Here is a 13,114-nt window from a genome sequence, read left to right as displayed (position 1 = left end):
CTTATTGATGACTATAACAAAGAAACATTATAACATTTAGAAATGCTGATGGTTTAAACCGGCAGTTTAAATGTGGACCAGCTGTTATAACAAAACAAAAATGATATTTATTGGCCGATATGGGCATTTGGTATTGAAGCGTGATCAAGGATATCTAAAAAATACATTTGCTTTCTTTTCTCTTGAACGTCACGTCGTCGTTTCCTCCAATGAGCCGAAGAATCTGACCTCAAAATGTTCACCAGCATGTACTCCCATGCGTTCCCTTTCCTTAATCCCTTTCCTTGATCCCTCGACCTCTTCAATGCGGACAATCTTCCTCATCACGGAGAGGGAACAGTAACCTGCCTCAGTGAATGGAGCCCCCCACCCCCCCCTAACACCAGTGCTTTCTTCTTATTTATTGTTTTATTATTTCCGCCTTGTCCTACTTCCAGAGCTCATTAAATGAGATCTGGTGCTGTGGCTGGAAATAGGAAAGAGAAGTTGTAGGGGAGAAGCAATAAGTGTGTATTTAGCCATGTACATCACGTTGCCTCTGGGAGATCTGGCGAGCGATGTTTCCCACAGATGCGTCTGATGATCCCCTCGTATATTTGTCATCATATTCGTTTTAATTTCTGCGCCTCTGAAGGAAAACCTGCTGTGAGCAGAAACGGGATCTCTGGACTCCCGGAGCAGCTGGATTCTTCCAATGCCGCTCTGAAATACTAAACACTGAGCCTCTGTAGTGGAGGTGATAATTAGCCTCGTACTCATGCAGTGGGATTAATAACTGAAATCAACGCTTTATCTTCTTCTTTTAAATGTTCGAAGAATTACAAACTGTGTGCAGCAGTTATCACAATGAGAGAGGGGGAAGGAGGGCCTCAAATTAAGTTAAAAACAGCGAATACGACCAGATTAATTATTAATATAATGAGGAAAATGTTTTAAAGTAATGGTAATTATGTTTGATTTCAATGTATGTAAGCTGTCCAGATGTACCATGCCAACGAAACCACAGCTGTAGAAGTGGTATTTTGGGAAAACCTCCAATTCGGAAAAGCATCTTAAACCTGCATTACCTCTAATGGCCGAGAGGAGGCGACTCCTTTGGTTGTATAGAAGTCTATGCTTCATGTGTTAAAGCTGCATTCTCTCTACTGATCACCAGGGGGCGACTCCTCTGGTTGTATAGAAGTCTATGCTTCGTGTGTTAAAGCTGCATTCTCTCCACTGACCACCAGGGGACGACTCCTCTGGTTGTATAGAAGTCTATGCTTCATGTATTAAAGCTGGATTCTCTCTCCTGACCACCAGGGGATGACTCCTCTGGTTGTATAGAAGTATATGCTTCATGTGTTAAACCTGCATTCTCTCCACTGACCACCAGGGGACGACTCCTCTGGTTGTATAGAAGTCTATGCTTCATTTGTTAAAGCTGCATTCTCTCCTGACCACCAGGGGACAACTCCTCTGGTTGTATAGAAGTCTATGCTTCATGTGTTAAACCTGCATTCTCTCCACTGACCACCAGGGGACGACTCCTCTGGTTGTATAGAAGTCTATGCTTCATTTGTTAAAGCTGCATTCTCTCCTGACCACCAGGGGACAACTCCTCTGGTTGTATAGAAGTCTATGCTTCATGTGTTAAACCTGCATTCTCTCCACTGACCACCAGGGGACGACTCTTCTGGTTGTAAAGAAGTCTATGCTTCATGTGTTAAACCTGCATTCTCTCCACTGACCACCAGGGAACGACTCCTCTTGTTGTATAGAAGTCTATGCTTCATTTGTTAAAGCTGCATTCTCTCCTGACCACCAGGGGACAACTCCTCTGGTTGTATAGAAGTCTATGCTTCATGTGTTAAACCTGCATTCTCTCCACTGACCACCAGGGGACGACTCCTCTGGTTGTAAAGAAGTCTATGCTTCATGTGTTAACCCTGCATTCTCTCCACTGACCACCAGGGGACGACTCCTCTGGTTGTATAGAAGTCTATGCTTCATGTGTTAAACCTGCATTCTCTCCACTGACCACCAGGGGGCTCCTCTGGTTGTATAGAAGTCTATATAATGACTCTACTTCTCTTGATGTATTCCCTCGGTAAACATTGTGAACATGAGTTTATGTCTCAGTCTCTAGTTTCAAGTCGTCTTCTATACAGCATGATGTCATCGTTTGCCAAACACAAAGTGATTATTATCAACATTTAAACACAATCACAATATTTCCCAAACATTCTCAACCAAAGTGCTTTTATTACCTGGACCTCAAGATGAATAATAGGTTTTAGTAAAACGTTGTTATTAGTACAACTATTTACCCAAATAAACCAAATTAAAGCCCAAAACGCAGCTGAGTACTGTAGCCAGGCCACTGTGCTATATATTCAAATACTATTTAAAGTTCATAAAGTTGTCAAACTATCACTTTACTGGCGCCAAACATCACCGCGCTAGATGTCCCGGGAGCTTTCACACCTCACTAGCTCTCTTCAAACTCTGCCGTTTGCTCTACGGTGTGAAAGCAAAGCAGACTCACTGAACTGAGTAGATATGTGGTTTAAATATTAAATCTTGACCATGATTTAAATTAATACGCTTATTGAGAGAACACTAAAGAAGGCAATGTTCAAAGGAGATCAGTTATAACAACCTATATACCCTGATATAATCATGCAAGATCATTTGGGGGAAATGCCAACGTGTTAGCGGAGAGTTCCGCCTCGAACATCGAAAAGATTAAAGAGAAATCGCTCATTAAAAAGCGAGTGAGAAAGAAGCGACCACGCAGCCGCCATCCCTCCTTTAATGTTACGGTAAGAGAGGCCCTGCTTTCCAACCACTTAGCATTCATCATCAATTATCAGGTCCAGTTGCAATCAGGACTAATAATTCTCATGAAGAAGGCGTGTGCTACATGTCATGCATTTAAGTTACCGCCATTTTTTACCTTCGCATAGAAAATGCGGAAGGTTATGTTTTGATCGCCGTGTATTTATTTATTTGTATGTGTGTGTGTGTGTTATTCGCATAACTCAAAACGTATTAAACCGAATCGCATGACATTTAGTGGGATGATTGGTTATAATCCGGGGACCATTTGATTCGATTTTGGGATCGATCGGTTCAAAGGTCAAGGTCAAGGTCATAAAAAGGTCAAAATCTTCTTTTTATCATATAGTGCGGTCAATTTGTATCCAATTGGCATGCAACTAATGCCGAAATGTGGCTGCGACGAAGGTATGCGCTCTACTGAGTGCCCGTTCTAGTTAATGTGATGTTTTTCTGTGCTCAGGACCATTTGATGTGGTAATTTGGTAAAATACTTGTGTACTGTCGTTAAATGAGCACTGTAAACTGTTCACTGTATGTTCCACTGCTTTATGTGAGCTACATGATCAGAATCAGAATCAGAAACAGGTTTATTGGTTTTGACAAACAACAATTTTGACATTTGGGTGCAACAGGAGGGATTGACACATGGGAAGAGGGAGGAGGAGGAAGAGAGAGGGAGGAGAGGGAGGAAGGAGGAGAGGAGAGAGAGGAGAGGGAGAAGGAGGAGGAGAAGGAGGAAGGTGGGGAAGAGGTCCGTGACAGAGCCTGACCGCAGGTCAGTGGTGATGAGAGTGTGTCGTGGGAAAATGGTGTGCAAAAAGGGGCCGTGGGAATGGACGCTATTGGTGTGTCTCCCGAGGGAGGGACTCGGGTCCAGGGTGCATCTCGGTCGGCGACAAGGGGGGGTGCCTGCTTCAGTGACTGGAGGAGGGAGGTGACCTGGGACCTGGAGGGGTGCAGCCGATAACCCTCTCGGCGGAGCGGATGATGCTGCCGAGCCTGCGCTGCTGGCCTGATGCTGTGGCTGCAGGGTGCAGCCGTGGATGGCCGTGCAGATGATGGACTCAGTGATGGAAGTGTGCAGATGTACCTCACGATCCTCAGCCTCCTCTGCTGCCTCGCAAGCCTGAGTAGCCAGAATCAGCTCCCTCTTTGGTCCTGGGGAGATGATGGAGCCCAGGTCCTGGGAGATGATGGAGATGGAGCCCAGGGAGCACAGCAGGACTCACAGCCAGCAGGTAGAGTCACACAGGATGGGGGGCGGGGGGCCTCATTCTCCCATGATCCACACAACACTCTGTTGTTCTTCACAGCCAGCTCCTGAGTGGTTAGGTCTGGGCACAGGTTGTCACCAGTCGGTCAGTCCCAGGTCATAGAGTCAGTGAGGTGTCCCGCCAGATGAGAGGTGGTGGTGGCGGGTGACTGGGACCCTGGTGAGGAGGTGACTGGGAACAGCAACTGCAGCAACAGTTGTACAGGAGGGGAGAGAACAGGGAACAGGAGAAGCCGCCTGGGTGGTGGAGTGCAGGGTCCTGAGGGTCCACGGTCTGCTTTCACTCACCGTGCTGCTTCCTGTGGTGTCTCAGTCTGTGGGGTGGTCCTGGGCACGGGTCAGCATGCAGCTGGAGAGCAGCAGTGGGCAGAAGGACGGGATGATGGTGAGGTGCAGAGGAAAAGTCCAAACAGGGATGCCAGAGAGGTTCCTGGGAGAGATGCTGAGGGATGACTAGTGAAGGTGCAGACCTCTGCACTGCTCTACGTGGGGGCTCTGGCGTGGGTCAGAGTGGGTGGGGGTGGGTCTTGAGTGGTGATGGTCTTGGTTGAAGAGGTGGAAGACCAAAGGGCAGAGACTGACGTCAGTACTCAGGTCTCAGGGTGACATTGGTGTTGTCATTGGGGGATGTCTTTGGGGGCCTGGGGGGATGATGAGCCTTGAGCAGGGGAAGCAGGCTGGGGTCTCCAGAGGTGAGAAGATGTCGTTGAACACACAGACAGCTGGTCCGCACAGTGCTTCAGCAGGGAGGAGGAGTGGGCGGTCTGGCTTTTTAAAGGGCCTGTTCTGCTCTCTCCAGGACTGCTGACTGCTCGCTGAGTTGGCGGAGCTGGGTTGATGGAGGTGATGGAGGGCTGATGGGGGGGGTGATGGGTGAGGGGGCTGGGTGGTTGAGCTGGCTTGGATGTGGGATGGGTGGGCTCCATGCTGGTCTCAGGGACTGCGGGTCTTAGAACTCATAGCGCTCATCTGCCAGAAGCATTTGTCGAGTGGGTGTTATTCATGGAGTGGGGTGATTTGTGATCTGCCTGATCCCTCTCCAGACTCTCTCCAGGCAAGTTGCCTTTGTTTGCTGAGAGCTGTTTCAGCAGTTTCTCAGAGTAGCATCTCTCACCTTCTCACTTCCTTGTTTTCTGTCTTTGGACTGGTCCTCCTCCTCCTCCTCCCCTTCATGCCTGGTCCTTCTGTCAGTCTTAGCTGACTCTGCTCTCGCTGTGAACCAGGGTTGTTCGTTGTTATAACTCACCTGATGCTGGATGGAATACAGCTGTGAAGCTGAGAAGCTGAGTTACAGCCTCTGTGTACTCATCCAGGCTGTTGGTATAGTCCTGAAGACATCCCAGTCAGGTACAGTCAAAGCACGCCCGTAGATCCTCCAGAGCCTCACTGGTCCACTTCTTGAACTTCCTCACCACAGGTTTGCAGAGCTTTAGTCTCTGCCTGTATGAGGGAATCAGATGAACCATGACGGAAATATGATCGCGGAAGAACGGACATTCATTCATTTTGTAGCCGGATGGTCGGAGCGGCGGCCATCTTTATGCGACCGTTGTGACCGGCTAACGTTTAAACTAAATGAACTTACAGAGAGACGCAGGGAGTTGAGTTTGTCTTTTTTCGACTAAAAGAAGCAGCGGAGTTACTTCATACTTCATCCACATTCTTGTCTCAGCGTAATAAAATCACATTGGGACACTTTGTTCTGCTCATTTTCTTGCCACTAGTGTAGCATGAAAGCACGTTGGGATTAACAAGCTAGCTGGCTAAGTATTGGGCAGATGGCTAGTTGGCTAACCTGCTAATTCCACCAGCCTTTCTATGTTATGGCAAATGAGCCAAAGAGGAGGCTGGTGGCCCATCGTCCTCCGGAGAAGAACAAGCTACCGAGATAACCAGACGGACATCTTTCTTCGGCCCAACTGGCTTGTTTTGTCAACAACAAATCACCATTTTCTTTTGCACCAGTCAAATAGAAAAACAGTTCAACACTCCTATTCTGATTTCACGAGCGACACCGAGGAGCAAGTCAGCACAGCTTAGCATAAAAGACTGGAAACAGAGGGTAACCGCTAGCACTGGCTGTCTTAAAGTAACACAACATGCCCACCAAATAGCACAAAAAGAGACATTTTATTTCTCGTTATTGTCAAAAAGCTAATTTCAGTGACTGATGGCGGGATGGTTGGTCGCCAGGCAACCAGCAGATATTTCAGGGTGGTTATTGTTTGATGTCAGGACACAATTGGTCATTTTTGCTCTGTTTGTTTGGCTGAAGCAAACAGGGCATTTAGTGAGCCTGAGCTCGTTCTGGTTGCACAGAGCCAAGCGTCCCCATGTTTCCATTCTTCGAGCAACACGAAGCTACTTGGCTGCTGGTTCTCGCCTTAAATTCGAGCGAATGAGCATTTATTCACCAGACTTCTAACTGGGTTGTTTTGGAGGCTCAGATTGTTTTGCTCTGCTACCTCTGATCCTCTGATGACTTGTTGTTGCTGTTCATAAGAATGCTCTTTTTGGGGGGAGGATTTCCATTTCTCAAACTTCAACAAAAAATAAATAAAGCAAGTCCCAACAGTTCTGCAGCTATTTCTCTGCACCTTCCTGTGTTGATGGGCGTCAGTCCGGGATGAGTTCTGACAGTGTTCAGCTGTCTCTCTGTCAGCCTTTGACGCCTCTTTCGTGTTTCCTCTGCAGTTGGGAGGATGCGGCATTCTGGGAGTGGGCGTCTGGCTCTCGGTAACCCAGGGAAACTTTGCCACCCTGTCATCATCCCTTCCCTCCCTGTCGGCAGCCAACTTGCTCATCGCGGTGGGCACTGTCATCATGGTGATCGGCTGTTTGGGCTGCGTGGGCGCCGTCAAAGAGAGCCGCCCCCTGCTGCTCACGGTAAGTCGGACGCGAGGCGGCGACATTTAGCCGTCGTTTGCACGGCACACAACACCACTAATATCTCACGAAGCGTTACGCTTTGAGTTTCTTGTCCTCTCGATCACTAATTTAAATACACAAGTGATGCAGCATGTTTACTGAGAGCTGTGGAGATGTAATCATTATACACACCATGTTTGTTTTCTCCTTTCATGCCACTTTCTCTTTCTACTCCACTACTACGAGAGGGAAGAATTGTACTTTTTTAATTGTTTTTACTGCAGTGCAATTACCTTACGGCTAGTGCAGCCTGAACACTTAGAAGTCTAGCTCACAAGTAGACCGGAAATTAATTGGCAACTATCTTGATTATTGTTATTTTAGTAATTTATTTTGGGAAAACTCTAATCAGGAATAATGTCTTAAACCTGCATTATTTCTAATGTCCACCAGGGGGCGACTCCTCTGGTTGTATAGTAGTATATGCTTCATGTGTTAAAGCTGCATTTTCTCTTCTGACCACCAGGGTGCTACTCCTCTGGTTGTATAGAAGTCTATGCTTCATATGGTAAACCTGCATTCTCTCTCCTGACCACCAGGGGGCGACTCCTCTGGTTGTATAGAAGTATATGCTTCATGTGTTGAAGCTGCATTATCTCTACTGACCACCAGGGGGTGACTCCTCTGGTTGTATAGAAGTCTATGCTTCATGTGTTAAAGCTGCATTTTCTCTACTGACCACCAGGGTGCTACTCCTCTGGTTGTATAGAAGTCTTTGCTTCATGTGTTGTAGCTGCATTCTCTCTCCTGACCACCAGGGTGCTACTCCACTGGTTGTATAGAAGTCTTTGCTTCATGTGTTGAAGCTGCATTCTCTCTACTGACCACCAGGGGGCGACTCCTCTGGTTGCAAATGTGAGGATTTTCTTATTTTTCATTTAAATACTTGAACCCATTTTGTATATTCGTACGGTGTCTCTCGAGTACTTCAAGTACTAAAGTACGTAAGGACTATTACTGACTATTACAGGACTACGTAAAGGAGTATTTTCACACTAGGATATTAGTATTTTTCTTTTACTTCGGTAAAGTCTCCTAATATTTCCTCCAGTACTGCTCAAAGCACTGATGTGATACGTTAATAACTCTCTCCAGAGACACAGCGAGCTGCCAAGCCGTGTGAAAATGATTTGACGCCAAGTCGAGATAATCTGTCCCTCCAAACACCCAAAATATGAGAGAAACCATCTTTGAACAAGCTGAACCAGAACAGGAGCCGTGTTCCCGGGCGCTTCATTGACAAACCAACAGAATTAACATTATTTAACTTTAATCCACGGACACTAATGGTCTAACATATTCTCCTCCAGTTTATTAAAACCGTGTTGTATATGTAAATAAAGGTGTGAAGGCTGTGCTACACATGCAGCCCACGAATAAGACAAACAGCCCCAGAGGTTACACCACTGCACACAAAGGATGCATTCAAGGCCCCGTTCGTTTTGCCTTTGGTGTTAACGCACAATAAACTACTTTATGGCCAACTAAGGCAATAAAGGGGCGTTGGCAACACCTCATACATCCCACAGCAGATCCCCATGATATTTATACAACACTGCTTTTCAAAATCACTTGATGTTATACTATATGTATATATACATATACATATATATATATATATACAAATATATATATATATATGTATACAGACCAATACTAATGATCATTATATACTAATATGCAGTACTATTAATCTCGTATTTATACACCATATGGACTCTGCTTCTTTTATTCACACCTCTTTCACTTTTATCTAATTTCATCTTTATTGCTCTCGTGTAGCTTCTGTTTTTTTATTTTTCTCTATTTTAGTTCTTTTCTCTGCACGTCTTGATGTCCCTGTTGCTGCAACAACCCACACCATCTCTGTGAATCAATTAATCCTGATCTGATCTTTAGTAGTTATGTTAATTCAGTGAACACGTTGCATTCTGTGTCAGCGTCTGTATCTCACACCATTAATTTCGCAAAAATGTCCATATATAATTGTCCATGTTATCATAAAAAAAATAAAAAATTATATTCAAAATAATTTATTAATAATAATAATTAAACTGAGTTTTAAAAAATGGACGGCGACAAAATATTACAAATAAAATTACTAGAATCTAGCAATAAATAAACTTGTAATTTTTTCTATTTAAAGCATATTCCTAACAGGTAACTGGGCGACGGAGATAAAACAAGTTGATGGGCCCTGTGGGAGTCTGGCTTTGTTGTTGTCGGGGGCACTGGCCACGGACACGGCTGCTCTAATTTATCCCGTTTAATGTCTATATTTATTTTTATTGCTTCACTAATCTTCGTAGACCAGCTCCGGCCTGTTCGTCTGGAGTTCACAGCAGTTAAAGTCGTGTTGGAGCCAGACAGCACTGGTGTTTACAGCAGGGGACGATATATCTATATGTAGATATTTAAAACACCTCTATCTTCATACACCTCTATATATATCCCTCCATATCTGTATATATCTCTCTAAATGTGGGTGTATATATATATATATATATATATATATACAGTATAACTTGAGCTCTATAGATGTCCATCTCTTCATACCTCTACCCTCTACTTTTTACATATATCTCTATATAACTGTCACTCTACATATTTCTACTCTTTATATCTCTATCTTGACGTATCTCTATATATCTTCATCTCTATATTGACTCTAGCTATATCCACATGCCAATATACATTATCTATCTTTAGATTTTAAGTCTCTATATCTATCTTTACACATTTATATATACCTCCATCTCCACATAACTCTAGCTCTATATATCTTCATATAATTATATTGCTATATCTTTATTTCTCCATATATTTATCTATACATCTTTACATATCTATCTCCATACAGCTCTATCTTTAAATGTCTCTTCCTTCACATATCTCTATATCATTATCTCTATCTATCTCTAGCTCTATACATCTCTACATATAGCTTTATCCAAATATCTCCAAATATCATTATCTCTATCTCTATACATCTCTAGCTCCATAAATATCTACCTCTACATTTCTCTTTCTCCACATATCTTAAAATATAATTATCAACATATCTATATATCTCTAGCTCTATAAATCTATATCCATACATATATGTTTCTCCAAATATCTTTAAATACGATTATCTCTATTTCTGCATATCATTATCTCTATCTCTATATATCTCTAGCTATGTAAATCTCTATATCTACATATCTCTTTCTCCACATATTTCTAAATCTCATTATCTCTAGATATATGTATCTCTACAATCTCTGTCTCTACATATCTCTGTATCTCTCTCTCACTATTCATCTCTATATCAATATAAACTCATTATCTCGATGGAGAAATCGATGGCTATAGCGATGCAGCCGAGGGAACAGGAAGTGCTCGACATCCAACATGTTCCTGCTCTAATCTGCACACCGTTTGCTCTAATTTCAAACGGCGCATTGACGATGAAGCGTGAACCCAGAATCCTTATGAGATTGGTAATTATTTTGATAAAAAAATAAGCTCCTGTAATCAAGCACAGCATCCATCGCAAAGAATAATTATGTGTGGGTCCGAAATATATAATTCATCATTGGAGATGTCGGCACAGCTGGAAAGAGCAATGGTGAACTCTGTGGGAAGGAGTCTGGGTGTCGATCGTCAGCCTGATCCGGAGCACTTCCCCCACAGTGACCGGCCGGTTCCTGAGCTGCGTCAATGTAATGATGGTTATGAGTCCGCTTCGATGAGGGAGAGAGCCGCCCGGCTCCACGGAGATCAGAAAAGACTCCCTGGTCAAAACACAGAGGCAATTAGCAGGACTCCCTGTTGCGATCCGTGCTGGCAAAAGTAATATTGCTTTTGGTGAATCTTTTTGATTTGTAGCAACAAACGTCAGATATTAATAATCTGGCAATTATGTTTTCTGGAAGGTTTGACATGAGACATGTTACACTTTAAATGAATGTACAGCTTCCTGCAAACACAGCCAGGCAAGTCCTTGAATACGCTTCAGTCTTGACTTAGTCGTTGTGTTGAAGAAGACTTGAAACTAGAGATAGAAACAAACAATGTTTACTGAGGGAATAAATCAAGAGATAAGTAGATCCATTTATATAGACTTCTATACAACCAGAGGAGTCGCCCCCTGGTGGTCAGGAGAGATAATTCAGCTTTAACACATGAATCATATACTTCTATAAAACCAGAGGAGTCGCCCTCTGGTGGTCAGTAGAAAGAATGTAGCTTTAACACATGACGCTTAGACTTATATACAACCAGAGGAGTCTCCCCCTGGTGGATATTACAAATAATGCAGGTTTAAGACGCTTTTCAGAATTGGAGGTTTCCCAAAATTCAAATTTTTGCATTAATAAATTAATAAATTACTAAAATGACGATCGTTGCCTATTAATTTCCGGTCTACTTGTGAGCTAAATTTCTAATTCTAAATCTATATGACCAAAGGAGTAGCGCACTGGTGGTCAGGAGAGAGAATGCAGCTTTAACACATGAAGCATAGACTTCTATACAACCAGAGGAGTCACCCCCTGGTGGTCAGGAGAGAGAATGCAGCTTTAACACATGAAGCATAGACTTCTATACAACCAGAGGAGTCGGCCCCTGGTGGTCAGGAGAGAGAATGCAGCTTTAACACATGAAGCATAGACTTCTATACAACCAGAGGAGTCGCCCCCTGCTGGATATTTGAAATATTAGTGTCTTCCTTCTGACCTGTATGTCGCCACTTTGATCAACCTCAGGGGATTTTTTTTCTTTTTTCTGTATGTTTCTGTTTCTAAATGACGCATTTCGTTATTCGTCCTTATTGATCCAGTAAGGAGGGAGAAGGCTGCAAATGGACGCCAATAAACAAGCTGCGACGCCAATGTACGTCAAGTGCTTCCTTTTGCCACCGACAGGCTCAGATTTTTATTAAAGGTGTCTGACGGCGTTATGGAAAGAACCCTAGAGAGAAATGAAACGCTTCTCTTTGTCTTTCACTGGATCCGCTCTGTCTGGTTTTGTCGTGCGAAATTTTGCCTGAAGACAATGATGGAAATGTGAGTGAGTAAAAAAAAAAAGGGGGAGTGCCAGTGTTGTTTTGAGTTTGTTGTGTTGGAGATCAGAAAGCGTAGCTTGGTGTTACGTAATAGATTTCCTCTAATGTGGCTGAATATTTAGATACTTTCATAACAGACAGAGCGAAAGGGAAAGAAAAAGGTTTTGTTTCTCTGTCGGGGATCTTTCCATAATGCTGTCAGGCACTTATAATAATCTGATCCTGTCAATGGAGAAAGAAACAAGCACTTTTAGTCAACGCACATTGGCGGAACAGCTTGTTTAGCGGCTGCTGTCTGCAGAATGATGAAATAGATAAAATGAGTAAAAAAGCAGACATTGAAGACCTGAAGTCATGACATTAAACACAAAAAAACCAATACCCTGTCCTTTTAAGTTAGGAATAAGAGCCTTTTGTGCCTTCAATTTCCACCGGGGTTATCGGTGATTAAAGTCATGTTTCACACCGGTGAGTTCGAGTGCAAGTCAAACGGCACAGGGGGAGGTGCAGGGGGTCCGCGACCTAATCTCTCCACATATTAGTCAGAGAGGAGAGGTCACCGTGGTGGAAAAGGAAGCTCCCTCTCACAGCGGTCTCAGATAAAGAGCCTGAAAGAAACCGATGGGATCCCTCATGTGAAGAGAAAAGCCTCGAGGGCTCCTCTCCTCATACACTCAAGGATGGACAGATCCCATGGAGGTATTGATTTTGGGGAGGGTGTTGATAGACCGTGTGCCTGACGCGACCGCCTCCACCAGTCAAACCACAAAAAGCCCCTGAAGCTTTCGCACTGCGTGGAAATCACAGCATGGATGAGCACATAAGGAATCAATCCCTGAGCCTGGACTTTGATTGTAGTTCCCATCCCAGGGTCCCGCCGAGACATCAATCTCTGCTTAACGGGGATTTTCAGCCCCGCTGGCTGAACGCGTCACAACATAAATAAGAGTTGCGTGCGAGGGGCGGCGTCTGCAGAGGACTCGTTTTTCACAATGCGCACGGTGTGCGTTGCGTCTTCGGTGGCCAATAGAAGCTCCCGTCCT

At 44.1% G+C, this 13,114-nt stretch overlaps 1 protein-coding gene across 2 annotated transcripts in view; it reads left to right on the top strand.

Moving 5' to 3' along the window:
• Positions 1–13,114, top strand: part of tspan4a (tetraspanin 4a) — a 115,583-nt gene that overhangs the window by 59,714 nt on the left and 42,755 nt on the right. For both annotated transcript variants that reach the window (XM_056412834.1, XM_056412833.1), the window contains one exon: positions 6,791–6,982. In XM_056412834.1, the coding sequence (XP_056268809.1) occupies positions 6,791–6,982 (192 nt within the window). The remainder of the gene's footprint in view (positions 1–6,790; positions 6,983–13,114) is intronic.

The sequence above is a fragment of the Pseudoliparis swirei genome, chromosome 4 (assembly GCF_029220125.1).
Source record: "Pseudoliparis swirei isolate HS2019 ecotype Mariana Trench chromosome 4, NWPU_hadal_v1, whole genome shotgun sequence".
Lineage (NCBI taxonomy): Eukaryota > Metazoa > Chordata > Actinopteri > Perciformes > Liparidae > Pseudoliparis > Pseudoliparis swirei.
This window is presented reverse-complemented; position numbering and strand designations above follow the sequence as displayed.